At 40.2% G+C, this 15096-nt stretch overlaps 1 protein-coding gene across 18 annotated transcripts in view; it reads right to left on the bottom strand.

Annotated features, from left to right (window-relative positions):
• SGMS1 (sphingomyelin synthase 1) overlaps positions 1 to 15096 on the bottom strand; it is a 305701-nt gene that overhangs the window by 33167 nt on the left and 257438 nt on the right. For all 18 annotated transcript variants that reach the window (XM_067025115.1, XM_059054011.2, XM_067025107.1 and 15 more), the window contains one exon: positions 4647 to 5497. In XM_067025115.1, coding sequence (XP_066881216.1) covers positions 4647 to 5287 — 641 coding nt within the window. In that variant the 5' untranslated portion in view covers positions 5288 to 5497. The remainder of the gene's footprint in view (positions 1 to 4646; positions 5498 to 15096) is intronic.

Raw genomic sequence — 15096 nt, 5'->3', positions numbered from 1 at the left:
AACAGAAGTCAGCCCTGTGGTTATAAAAGACTAAGGAGTTCTAAATGTAACAGAAGCCATAGATTCTAGGAAGCTTATCCCTTCCCCACACCCCAGCACAAAATGTATTCATTGGCCAAACGTGAGTCTAAGTTGCAGTCATCTTCCAACTGGTCCATTTGTAATGGCATCCTAACATCCATCCTCCGCCTTCCACTACTCTTGCTTCCCTATTCTCTAAACTGCAGCCAGAGGGCTTCTTTTAAAATACCAATCTGTTCACATCATTCTCCCCTAATGACATCATCACACTGGGAACAAAAATCCTGCCTCTTTTTCCACAGCCCACGATGCCAACCACACCTCCCTGACCCCTTGTCACCGCTTCCTCCCAGCTCGCTTGGCCACACAGGCCCGTGGCTATTCCCCAGGTAAACCTCAGAGACTCTGTACTTGCTGTGTCTCCTGTCTCCTACCCCAAACACCTACTTGGTACACCCCCATTTGATTCGGGTGTCTGCTCAACTGTCACCTCATTAGAGGACTTTTCTGATCACCCAGTCTAAAATACCACCTCCTCCCCACTATCCCCAACACTTTCTAACCCTTTAGGCTGCTTTATTTTTCCTCCATCTCTCTTATCACTGCCTGGTATTATATATTCATTTGTTCACGACTGTTACACCCTGGTCAGAACACAAGCCCCGTGAGAACATCAGGGGCCTCTGCTCACTGCAGCACCCCCAGGGTCTACCACAGTGCCTGGCACACAGTAGGTTCTCAGTGAATACAAGTTGAATGAATGAATGAATTTTAAATGAGCACTTTCTATGTGCCAGACTCTGTATCAGGCAATGGGATATAAAGATGAATGACAAAAAGGATCTGGTCTTTTCCCTGGGGAACTTAAAAGTCTAGCAATGAAGGAGACACACACACAATGAACAGAATGGACTGTGATATGAGCTTGAAGTGTTCAAGGAAAACCATGGAGTAGAGTAGCTAGAGATGAGGTCGAACAGCCTGGGGTCAGATTATGAAGGACCTTAGGCTTCAGGCTAAGGAACTGGGCCTCCATCCGAGCACCCGCTACTCATCACTAAGCAGGAATGGAAAGAGGTAATGAATCTGAAATTAGAATGGACAGAACTTAGTGACTATTTATATGAAAGGAACCGAGAAGTTCTAGGTTTCTAGGAAATGTCACTGCCCACATAGGAGGAAGAAGAAGTTGAAAGAAAAAGACGACAAATCTGGTTTTAGAAAAGTTGAGTTTGAGGTACCTATGTCCGCCATACTAAGTCATAATGCTTTCTCGAATGGCTAGAAAATCCTTGGCTTGGAAATTCTGCCACCCTGCTCCTTGGCCTTCTTCTTGGTGGGCATTTACAACGTCCTAATAGCGCTGAGCCACCTGTATCGCATTTGGGTGCCATCGTGTCAGCTACGATATAGCCATGCATGGAAAGTCCCTACCAAATCTGTCCGTTTAACATATTCTTTAATCACACTTTCTTAAAACAAGGGATACCTGTTTTGCAGTGGAGTCTGACACAAATGCAGAGATTTCCCAGGAATTTTTCCTAGTCAGTGGCTTGAAAGTCCAATTCTAAATGGGGAGACAACATTATTTACAATTTTAAAAATCAAAAAGTTGTCAAGGACAGGCATTGTTGTTGCTTTCCAACTTCACGACGTTATGGAAGCCCCATGCGGACCTATGTATATATCAGCATATGTACATATAGACATGAGGGGGAGATGTTAAGAATGAAAGGAGGCAAAAAACACTTAAGTACAAAAAACAAAACTTATGTTTAACAGTAAAGGACAACTGTATACAGCATAAGGATAGAACCAAATGTCACAATGTCATAAATTTGGGCATCAACGTTTCCTAGCACCTTGAACATCTGGCTGAAGGGTTTGCTGTCGGGAGATGTTGCTCAAATTCCGGCATATCATTTCTCAATAAGTCATCCTCTACAGTTTCAGCCCCTGATTCTTCTCTAAAAAGTAGAAGATAAAGAAGCAGGAAGGAATAGGCTGATTTTTTAAGGCTCCAAGACTCTTAAAATCAAAGTGAAATTAAAATGTCCCTTTGGAAATTACTGACCAGGCAGGTTTAATTCCTAGGAGGTCCGGACATACTCCTAAGTAGCAAACTTCCTGGTGGAGGTTGGGGAGAGGGGTCAAGTGTCAGAAGAGTCAGGCGCAAAAAGAGAGGTTATCACTTTTAAACAGAATATTCCATAACCAGAAGGATCCATTTTCCCAACACGCCTAATAATAAAACTGTTACACTGCCACAGCCAAATAACTAGAAACAAGGGGTCTCTCTGACGGTATGAAACAGTTTAATCTTCTTTATGAAGGCCAGGGAAAGGGAGCTCATTAATACCCACTGCTTGGTGTGTCAAGCTCTCTCTTTCTTCCTACCTCTTCCATGTCTGGTGTGCCACACACACTGAAGACAGGTCTTAAGGACGGAGATGGGAAGCCAGAGATGTGTCCCAGTAGCAGGACACGGGTGGGGATGCTTGGGATTATCATGACAACAGTTGGGTTATCCCGCTGACGTGGAAACCAGAGGGAGGACCTTAAAGAATCCTGAGTTGGATGTACTCTGGACGAAAAGTGCTCTGCAGTTAATAATACTGAAACATAACTGGCCCATTCAATGATGTTAGAATCAAATATAACACAGTTGTATAGAACAATAGAAATCACCTAGACTGGGAGGTCTTTATTTATCATCTGTGAGAAAAACAAGGCTCCTGAGATTTGGAGATTCATCCACACCACCCAGCATGTGAGGGCATGGCTGGGGCTGGAGCCCAGGCTGCCTGTGTCCTAGCCCTGGGTTAATTTTGCCCAAGGTGTCAGTCAACTGATTTATGGCTGTAGAACAATTTAAATATGTGAATGACTGCAGTATTAGCAATAAATACTGGTAAAACATGAAATTAGAAAGCTTAAAGAGAAACAGATTTGAGGAAAAGCCCCTGCTCAGAGAAATATAAATAGTAATATACTTTAAAGAAATTATCCCTATGGTTAGGACACTTCTTAGAACAAGAATAAAATTATTCAAAAGTCACAGTTCTGTGAAAGATTTGAACTTGCACATGTTATGTACAAGTACATAGTGATATATTCTGGGGCAGTGAATTATTAGCTTGCATGTAAGAATTTTGATAAAAACCAGAAAACAAACTCATATAAACAAAACAACAAAAATCAGGAAGACCCCAGGAAACCTAATTTGAGTTGACCTTGCCTCTGAAGCGGCAAAACGTACAGGCATTGTTTCTAATGAGCTTCTGGGGAAAAAAGCTTGAAAGTCAAAATCAGAACTGAAGTTTGACAGCTGGAAGAACGTAATTAATAAATTTTTAGCATCTCATATTTCTAAGGCCTATTCTTATCTATTTAGCCTCTTAAAACGAAAGCAAACAAAAACCAGTCTTCTACCAAACCAAGTGCATCCTAGACCATTGCTCCTATTTCAAATTTAGCTTAAACTCCAGGATTGCAAAACCAACCCCCAAATAAAAACCGGCCACTTAAATTACTTCCTTTATACAAGGTTAAGATAGCCCTTTCCTGGCAAAGAGTCAGGAATTGCTTTTATTTCCACTTGTAGATACATAATTTATAAGGTAAAAAAACCCCACAGACCTTATGAAACGTACCAGGAAAAAACTCATCATTTCCGTTAAAGTTCAACATAAATTCTCAGTCTGCATTTTGTTTTCTTGATTTAAGATGATCTCCTTAATATTCAACCATACTGTGGGTCATGAAACACAGTCCACCAGAGAGAAACTCAGATCCTTAGCAAATCAATTTCCAACTCCCATGCATGGAAGCCATAAAGACGTTCCGCTAATGGAAAAAAAATCAGACACCAAAGATGAGGACAATGTAGGTGTTTAGTTTGCTACAGGCACTCCAAGCAAACAGCTTGTCTGCATTGAGTTTAGAGCTTGGGGCATGAAAGCCACTTTGGATCCACCTGAGACTGAAAGGAGATACCTATTTTAAAACCCTGAGAAACTTAAATGGAATACTGCTTTAAATGCCACACATTCTATAAAAGGTGGAAAGCCATGCAGGTTCATCCACATCCCACCTCAAGTCAGTCCCTGTGAGTATCATTCTCCCACTAGTCCAAGCCACTCTGGACTAGCTGTTCTGATTCTTTGTGTGAAACATCTTTAAATACATATTGCTAAGTTCTAGATATCTGACTCTGTGTGGGAAAAGCTACACAGCCACTCATGGCCCATAGGCCAACTGTCGACAACTGATTTGATGGGTTAAAAACACCAAGACTGGGTAGTTTTTCTGTGGTTCAATAGCCTGTACTCTCTGAAGATGTCTGAGGGTTTTCTTTCCTGTGAAGTGAAAATAGAAAAACCTCACCTCTAACAATTCTACTCATCATTCTGTATGAATCTTGTACAAAACAGGCAACAAGCACAGAACTTTCTTAAAGTTGCCAGAGCTTTCGTTGGTTCAACAGAATATGTGGTTTAAAAAAAAAAGAGAGAAATGTGCTTTGATTCCTACTGCTTGATAAATTTCATTTCCCAATAATGAATATTAAACATCTGCAGTGAGAAACCCCAATCACTGAATCTGCAAGCTTTTGCTTTACTTACTTGTATTTTAAGAGCAGCCACTGAATTAACCAGAGTCCTACAAGGATCATGCCATTAATTTCACAAATAGAAAAGGCCCACTGCACCCGGTTAAAATGGTCAAAAAACGTGTCCGGTAGTGGAGGCTGCACCTCCTTAGGAGGTACTCGTTCGTGGACGACCGAGATCATCACTGTGGTGAGAACAAAGCAGGAAAGTGCATAAAGAAAGGCCAGGAGAGTCTTGCCCCACTCCATGGGGTACTGGGAGCGCTCTGGTTCTGGCATGGGGATCTTTATCATCTCCTTCCTATATCCATTTGGCATCCCGTTGGGTTTGACCTTGATGCTGAAGCTGCCATCGGGGGCGAGGACGTCTGTGCCAATGCAGAGGTGCCCATTGGCGTGGCCATTCTTGTGTGCTTCCAAGTGGTGCTCCATCTTCAGGGTCTCTATCATGTGCAAGAGCCGCTGCCCACTGTCGGAGGAGACTCGGCACAGGGGGGGGTTTGTGAAATCCTCCTGGGTCAGGTTGATCAAGTCGCGGCCTGTGAAATGTTCCAGAGGCTCACAGTATTCTGGCATAGCATTCTCCTGCAGCCAGTCTGCCACCTTCTTGGGTGACCAATAAACCACTTCCTTCATTGTACTGGCAGACAACATGCAGCCCCCCGCTTGCTCCCGGCAGGTCAGCAGTCACCGTTCCTGCAGGGCAGGACACTGTGCCTCCGTGCTGCACTCATCCTGTCAGGCCTCATGACAGACTTGTGTGGCGAGATGGTCAGGGCAGTTTTTAAACACTTCATGTAGCTGTCCGGGGTTCTTGAGTGCTTGAGCATTAATTCACCTCATTTTTGAACAAGATTCTTCCTTCTGTGGAGGCAAGAGAAACAGTCAAGACACTGGGACTCGAAAATCAATCCCCTCAAAATGCAAAACCTTAACATGCATAAGGAAAATGGAAAATCAGTTACTGGTAAAGTCCATAGTTTTCAAACATGTATTCGTTTAAGGGACCACTGATTCCCTGGTTAGTCTTCCCTAAAAGAGCATTAAATTGGGCCTGAGGGCTTCCCTGGTGGCGCAGTGGTTGAGAATCCGCCTGCCGATGCAGGAGACGCGGGTTCGTGCCCTGGTCCGGGAAGATCCCACATGCCGCGGAGCGGCTGGGCCCGTGAGCCATGGCCGCTGAGCCTGCGCGTCCGGAGCCTGTGCTCCGCAACGGGAGAGGCCACAACAGTGAGAGGCCCGCATACCGCAAAAAAAAAAAAAAAAAAAAAAAAAAAAAAAAAAAATTAAAAAAAATTGGGCCTGAGATGGATCAAGTCAAAGGCAGTGGTAGATTTGCTAAGAAATAATTCGACAGTGCTTTAGACATTGCTCAGTACTGATCAGTGACTCTTTCTGTGCTTATTACATGGTTCCTGAGATCATCTGAAAGAATGTATCAAACCTGCTTAATCTACCACTCTATCTGGTGAAGAAATGTTTTAAAATGTATAGAACGCACACAACTAATAGATATCATAAAAGAAATGTTGAGCTTCAGGATCATCTGGTCCAAGAATTTTATACTCTTCTATAAAAAATCAATGAGTTCCTCTTTCCAAATGTGCTTGGACCCCAAATCTATAAAAGAGTTATAAATGTAGATGCTTAGGTTGAAACAGATAGAATGAAGGGCCAGGGTCCTCCTTGCTCTGATGATACCTTTACTCCCAGCCTCCAGGAGGTTTCGTGGGATACCACAGTTTCAAAATCAGTGCTCTGAACCAACTCCCTCACTTACGCGCAAGGAAACTCAGTACCAGAAGATCAAGGTACCTGCCCGTGGTCAAGTGGCAGCTTGCATAAAAGAGCTACAAGTTTCCAAGTCCTGGTTTACTATATTTATTTATTAAAATACTTAACCAGTGATGTGGCAATAACCAAAATGCACATCTGGAGGGAAGATTCAAAAGCAGAATTCGAAGTTTTATAAATTTATTTATGTATAAATATATGTATAAAAATGTATATATATTATATACATATATTTAACCACAATTATGGTTAACGAACATAACATTGCATAAAATAATGAGAAAGAAATATATCAAATACTGACTGAAGTTCTACTTGATGACGGGCCTGGGGGCATTTTCTACTTCTCTCCCACCTACTTTTCTTCAATAAGCATGTATTAATTTTGTAATAATCATTTAAAATGTAAAAAAAAGAGAAAAGTTAAAAATAAAAGACCTAGCTCTATAACAAAGCATCATGGTTAATGAAACATGGCCTTTGGCAAAAGACAGACCGTAGTTTGATTTTCAGCATCTCCGTGTATAACCTACTACTTGAACTTCAGCTTATTAGTCTCTCAAATGGACATAATCAAATATCTCCTTCAAAGGGTTGTTGTCAACTTTAAACACCACATGCGAAAGTTGATGATACACAACCTAGCACTAAAAAGGGTCTGCTTTTTTGTTTCTGTTTTCTATGGCTGAGTAGCATTCCATTGTAAATGTATACACTACATCTTCTTTAGCCATTCATCCATGGATGCACACAGGTTATTTCCATATCTTGGGTATTATAAATAATGCTGCAATGAACAAAGGGGTATATATGCCTTTTTGAATTAGTGTTTTCCTATTCTTCAGATAAATACCCAGAAGTCGAATAGCTGGATCACATGGTAGTTCTCTTTCAATTTTTTTGAGACCCCTTATACTGTTTTCCATAGTGGCTGCATCAATTTACATTCCCACCAACAGTGTACACTTGCCATTTGTGACAACATGGATAGACCTAGAGGGTATTATGCTAAGTGAAGTAAGTCATATGATGTCACTTACATGTGGAATCCAAAAAAAAAAAAAAACCCCCAAAAAACCAAATGAACAAACAAAACAAAACAAAACTTATAGATACAGAGAAGACATTGGTGGTTACCAGAGGAGAGGAGGGTTGGAGGTGAGGGAAATCGGTGAAAGAGGAGTCAATTATATGGTGACCGATGGTAACTAGACTTATTGTGGTGATCACTTTGTAGGGTACACACATATCAAATTATTGTATAATATAAAACTAATGTTATTTGTCAATTATGCCTCAGTTATAAAAGGTAGGGTCTTTTTCTCTTTCTCAAATTTTCTATCATATCCAATAGTTAACTGTCCGCTATAGCTCATGATGAAAACACACTCTCCGATAGTGGGCTAACTTTTTTTTAATCTCAAAAAAATGTTGTGTTGGGACTTCCCTGGCAGTCTGGTGGTTGGGACTCTGCACTTCCAATGCAGGGGGCGCGGGTCTGATCCCTGGCCGGGGCACTAAGATCCCACATGCCTCAGGGCGTGCCCAAAAAGTAAAAAACAAAATAAAATAAAATAATGTTGTGTTAACTGCAAAAAAACCTGCACAAGTTCGCAGGTTTAAGATGGAAATCAGTGACGACAGTGTTTCCTAAGTATGCTTTGTGGAATAATAATCTGGTAAAAGGCTCCATGCTTTAAAAAAAAATTCAAATGAGCCTAGGAACTGCATACTGTAATCCTTCCTAGGGCCAGCAGTACACATTAGTATGTTAGACGCTCCTGAAAATCCTCCAGTAAAGAAACTCTACCAGGATTTCTTAAACTGACTTCATCAAGGCTGTCCTGCTCTCCATCCCTTTTCCTCCCTAGTATCTATGAACTCCCTATGGACACACTGGGAGGTACTGGCACAAACAGGACCTGAACTCAGGTCTTCTGATTTCAAAGTCCAAACTTGTCCCTTCTGAATCCCCAAATCTCACTCTGGAATGAAAATGGACAATATGTCCAACTTCCAACTTCCCAGACCAAATAACAATCAACCAAATGGCAGTCAAGCTTAAAAGCTATTCCAGACCTTGCAAAACAGTTGGGCATTGTCTCTTCGGAGCATCTACAGTGCTGTGCACCTTCCTGACATATTCCCTTGTGGTCAAGTGTCTGTCTAGACTGTTCCAGGGGGCTATGAGTGACTGTGGAAGGGCTACAATCTTTAAGCATCCATGTATCTTACCTTCCCAGGGCCCAGAAGGTGCTCAATCAATATCTACTCAATATCTAAGGGAATGTCCCTTATAACTAGCAACATGTAGATGGTTTAATGGAAAGTAAAACTACTGAAAATGGCACTGATACTTAAAATTGCTTTCAAACAACTTGAATGGTCAAGGAGAATAAGATGGGCATCCTCCAGAAAGAAATATGAAACCAAAGTGAATCTCTGGCCACTTAAAAACCACTACAGAGGGGCTTCAATCATCACTACTACTACACAGAGTGACAACAAGAAACCCACCAAATGGGAGTCCTGGCAGAAGGTCCTGTACGAAAGGGAATCTCTTGGCATCAGACCCCAAACCTCTCTCCAAATACTCCTCAGCCGAATTAGGATAAGAGCCGAGGGAACGCTCAACAGCTTGAAGTGGTTATGAGAACTCTAAAGAAAAATCCTCGACTGAATGTTCAGGCCCAAGGAAATGAACATGGGCTTTTCGTACAGGTTCTTCATTTCTCCCCTTGCCTGATGCAGGAAGTCTACCAGGAGGGGAAAACCCCTCAGAACCACAAAGAACAGACCAAGGCCAAGGTACTATTTCACTTCTCTCTGATGAGGAAACAGTCAGATAATCTCCTCTTCAGACACAATCATCTTCAAAATAGAAAAATATCAAATGGTAGGAGACAATATAGGGCCATGAGACACACACGCATGTGCACACACACACACACACACACACACTCTCTCTGTCTCTCTCTGGCATTGCAAGCTTCTATCCAAATGAAGGAACACTAATCTTGCAAAAGCAAGTCCGTCAGGCAGTCTGAGATAGCCAGTAGAACTCTTAAGAGACAGCAAGATAAACCAATAGCTTCCATTAATTGACTAGGACAAAAAACTGTTCACTCCTTAAGACAGTTCCTGTGATTTCCCCCCAGTTTGGAATGCTCCTTCGAATCCTCTTCAAAAAGTTCCAGATTCTTCCCTTGGCCTTTAAGGTCCTTCTCTGCAAAGCCTTTCCTGGCCACTCCTTCACAATCTTTCCCCCCTCTCTGAATTCCTACGTCACTGATATCTGTGCCACAACATATCATTTCACTGTCTTGTGTGCATGATGTGGTAGAAAGAGTACCAGCTGTGTGAGGCGGGGAGCCTGCAGTTGAGACCCAACTCAGCTACGTCTCTTCTTGACAAAATCCATTAACCTCTTCAAGCTCAGATTCCTCTAGAAAATGGGATTAACAACTACCTTACCTACTTCACATGGGCTGCTACTGCTGTGATGAGCACATAAAAGGAATGAAAGCTATTAATTACTCCAAGAAGTATGTCTTGCTCTTTTTGTAATATCCTGCTTCCTTTCTACTTGCCCAACAAGGCCCATAGTGACATTTCATAACTATTTAATGAAGCTGCCACTTCCAAATGTCATTTTTAAAAGCCCAAATCATTCGGACACACATGAGGAAACACATCTTTCTGAATTTCATGAGAAAACAAAATTTATATTTCAAGCAAGATTTGAAGCTTGAAAATGAAGGCATACACGCAGTTTTCCTGCAGCTGATGCTGAAATCACGTGATAGGGAAAAAACTCATTTCTATGGAAGTAACTATTGGGCAGCTACTCAGTACTTCAAAGGCCACAGCTAAAAGATGAGGACTTACTCACTGACCCCAGAGGCTGGCTGCAGGAGGAGAGGTGAGACAGTGACTGTCCCCTGGACCCACACACTCTACTTAGAACATATTGTGGTGTTTCTGAGAAGGGAAAGGCAAACTGCTTTCATATCTAGACCCAGAAGACTGTATGTTAGGCTGTACTCAGAAAAAAACAACTATCATCACCATCATCCAGAAAAGCCACCCTGAATCCATTACTGGGAGAAAGTTAAGAAATAACGTAGTGCTCAAATCATTAGACTTAGTTCTCAGAACTGGGAGGATGTAATAGAAGAAAAAAAGCTGTACATAAACTCTTTATTCCAAAACACTACAGAATTTGAGAGACTGAAGAGGTGCTGGAACTCTCATGCATCTGTAACTTTTGGACATAAGTAAACTACAGTCCAGGGAGATGGTGATTTGTCTAAAATCTCATACATAGCAAAGAGTTAGTCCTGGGTCTAGGCAAAGACTCAAGATGCTTTTCAGGGCTTTCCCACTATAAATAGTCAATTGTCTCGCAGACTTGAGAATGTATGAAAGATAATCTGTAAAGTCTTTTTAAAACTTATGGAGTCCTAGAAGATAAAGGGCAGGAAGAACACTTCATTATATATTCTAAACTCACCAAGGTTTTAACTAAATAAAAAATAAATCTGTGAATACAATTCAGCTCCAATTCTTAAAATAGGTATTTTAGGCTTTAATATTAAAAAAGGCATTAGATAATATTCCACCACACACTAGAACCTCTTTATAAATAATCATCAAAGCCAGATGTCTAAAAAAAGAAAAAATAAGTTAAAGCAATTATCCTGGTACTGAAAAAAAAACATTAACCAGCAAAATCACTAAGTAACTCATTTATGAATATTTATCCTTATTCAAAAAGAATCTATTATATTATCTTGTTATCTGACACCGTCTAGGAACAAGAGATTGTTGCATTTACAAAAAGCAACCATATGAATTACATACTGAACACAATTTTTCAAAAATTAGAATACCACAAAATACACAGTACAACTATCCACACAGAAGATGCTCAGAAAATCTGAATTTTAATGCTTATTCTGGCATTAACTTGTACTTCAATATCAGGGCCTCAGTTTCCTATAGTGGAATAGTTCATTCCATTTGCTTGTTCCATTAATTAAGGGAATTCACATGTACCTGACAGTGGCTTAGATAACATAAAGCAATACATTAAAACGTAAGAAACGATTATACTGAATATAATTTATTCTCCTTTGAAGATTCAATGAATTTCTAAAACAAAGGCCATGAAATTAAGAATTGAATTTTCATGATTTTTTTACGGCACGATGACCCAAGATTGAACAAACATAGCTGGCATATCAGTGAGGAAACTATAGAGAAGTTCCAGATGTTTCTAAATGCTGATAATGGCAAATGAAAGTAGGAAGCAGTACATAGCGTAATTGCCAAGTAAACTTCCCGCTCCACGCTCCATGTATCAAATCTCTAAGAACAAAAGCTACGTGGGGCACACACATGATTTTACTCTACTAGCTTATATAATCAACTTCATGCAATATCAAAATTTGGTGAGCATGTAATATTTAGCTCAGACTTTACCACATGAAAGTACCTGTGGGTACTTTGTTAAAGAGAAATAAAATCAAGAATTGATATCACGGGGCTTCCCTGGTGGTGCAGTGGTTAAGAATCCGCCTGCCAATGCAGGGGACATGGGTTTGTGCCCTGGTCCAGGAAGATCCCACATGCCACAGAGCAACTAAGCCTGTGCACCACAACTACTGAGCCTGAGCCCTAGAGCACACAAGCCACAACTGCTGAGCCTGTGTGCTGCAACTGCCGAAGCCCACATGCCTAGAGCCCATGCTCCACAACAAGAGAAGCCACCTCAATGAGAAGCCCACGCACCATAATGAAGAGTAGCCCCCACTCGCCACAACTAGAGAAGGCCTGCACACAGCAACAAAGACCCAATGCAGCCCCCCTGCAAAATAAAGAAATAGAAAAAAAAAAAGAATTGATACTATTTTATTCTGAAACAGATGAACTGCCTTTTTGTAAATGCTTCAAGTCCAGATAAAGGTCTTTACATCTACTAGAACTTTCCATAAAAGTCAACAGTAACCTAATGGACTTTTTAGGGCAGTGCAGCCCACTGAAATACTCATGAGGTAGGTGTTAAGTCTTCTCTGACTCAATTTGGATAGCTCCTGAATGCTTTTCTCCAAACCAATCTAATTAGCTGTAAGATTTTTTGGTTGTTATTTTACAAGTAAAGAATTAATTTAAATAGGCAGAATTCATAAAGTTGTATTTATCTGAAGAAGAAAAAATGGCTAGAATAACAACCACACAGTTTCAATCTATTGTTGAGGAGATTTCAGATGACTTTTGATGCTTTAACCTTCAAATCGTAATTTATTTTAAACTGCTATTACGTGCAGTGTTCACAATTCCATAGTCAACTCTGGTTAGCAAACCATCCCTTTTGAAATGGCTCCTTGAACTAAGTATATGCTGGCCTGTTTGGCTGAGATACAAGAAAGAAGAGCTTGCTGAAGGAAACATATTTGCCTCATGGTCCACTTAAACTATTAGAAGAGCCTCATATGGACATCTTTGGGTCTCCTCTCTGCCTTGATTATTTAATGATGTTTAATATTTTGATTCTGCAATATCTGAAATGTATTCTTTCTCTGCAGTTGCCCTATAACTAACCCAACTGATAGCCTCCCTTTTTTTTAATCTCCCTCCCTAATGACCCATTCCAATGTAGTAGCCCTCAGTGTTCCAGAGGGAAAGATGATTTTTGGCTGACAAAAGTAGTATATATAACACAATGCCAAGAAACCAGCCATGTCAATTGTATGCTATAAATCATGGTTCCAGTGGTTCTCTGACAGTGTGAAATACAAAACCGTTTCATCCATTTCTTGGAAAGTCCTACCACCAGCAAGACTAGCTCGTTCCATTTCCTATACACCAGGCCTCCGTTTGGGTCTTCCCTGATGGAACGTAAATATTTAGTAACCAGAAAATTCAAAGAATCATTTATTGTGGCAAAAGTTAGAAACAACCTAAAATTGAGAATTAAATACATCATGATATAACAGAATACTAAGCCTCCACTAAAGACTAGACTATACTTCTATATTTATTGTGATACATTATTTATATATATGTGTATATATAGTTTTGTCAAACAGGTTACAAAAGAGAATGATACCACTTTTGGAAACACACATGTATCACGAACATCCATAGGAAAAAAGTCTAGAAGGTGTATATCACCTTTGAACTGTTACCTTTGGGTGATAAAATTATGAAATAATTTTTGGCTTTATTTTTTCCAGTGTTTTCTAATTTCTCTGATAAAGACATATTACTTGTGTTTAGAAAAGAAGAACGTTGTTTTTCTTTCGAGCATATTCTATGTTTTTAAACACGTAGGCTGCATTGTAAAATTAAAAATAGATGCTTCCTACATTTGCTTTCTTTAAAAATATGAAATAGGCTTGCAGATTTCCCTAAATAACTGGAACTTTTGTCCTCTGTGTATAATTAGGTTCCAAAGCCATCATATTCACCAAACATAATGGTCTCAGGATAAGAGCCAAACCACCCACAAAGATGAAGCTGAAATCTGAACTTAAGTGCATAAAGGAATTCCAGTCTCAGATATTTCCCATCATTGCAGACAGAAAACAACAAACCCTCAGAATGACAACTCTTCTATCATTTAGATTTTGTTCAGTATCCATCTATCCAGTCTACTGCCAAATGTAAAAACCATTTGAAAACTCTGCCTTGTTGTCATTATAGTCAGGAAAACTTTGCATAACTCTAATGACAACTAATCACTATAGTTTTCCCCTGGGGTTTCATTCTTAGAACCCAATTACCAAAACTCTGAAGAGATCTATTCCCAATCAGCTGATGAACTGCCTCTCTCCGTCTGCAACCAGCAGGGCTATTTTATAATATTCACCAAGTTAATCTGTAGTCCTGGGACAAAGACTCAATCTGGCAACTCAAGAATGTTAGGACATAATCAATGTTTCCAAATTCCTTAGGCTCTCACGTCCAGCTATTGTGCACAATGGTGATCTTATCTGCCCCAAGAAGCCTGAGAAAGGCGAGCACAGGCTCTTATTTCCATCACACCTCACTCCATTCCTTTCCTTTTTTCCTATTCCTCTTTTTTTAAAATAAAAGCTAAAACCCTTCCACTTTACTGCTTGTTCAGCTGGAATTAAAAAGACTGGACGTACCTCTGAATCTATCATAAATGTAAATCAGGGCTATGAAAAAAGTCACTGGCTTAGGAAGAAAATGAAGCGATGTTTTCCCATCCTGTGTTTTTAAGAAACTTCAAGAAATTAATGTAAATTACAAAGGAGAAGTAAATGCAAAATAGCCCCTTAGAGACTCTTCAATAAGCAAGAGTTCACAGGTTTCCCATGGAAAAAGTAATCTCAGTTAAGAATGAACAAGTAATTGAAAAGTATAAATCATATGAGGAAATAATCCACCAAGAGGTAAAGCTAGCAGGTGTGACAGACAGGAAGTTTACCAAACCATGAACTTGAGAAAACAAAGTAAATTTGAAGAGTGGTAAAGTGAGTATACTAATGATATAAAAGAAAGAATTAAAACATTAATACAAGAATAAGACACGGTAGGGGGAAAAAAAAAAGACAGGTGTTTTAAAGAAAATACAGGAAAATCCCAGGTTCTCTCCTTGGCCTGTGGTGGGCTGATACCTCAGGATGAAAGGGAGAGCA

Source organism: Kogia breviceps, chromosome 2, assembly GCF_026419965.1.
Source record: "Kogia breviceps isolate mKogBre1 chromosome 2, mKogBre1 haplotype 1, whole genome shotgun sequence".
In the NCBI taxonomy this organism is placed as follows: Eukaryota; Metazoa; Chordata; class Mammalia; order Artiodactyla; family Physeteridae; genus Kogia; species Kogia breviceps.
The sequence above is the reverse complement of the archived record's forward strand: the minus strand, read 5'-3'. Positions and strand labels throughout refer to the sequence as shown.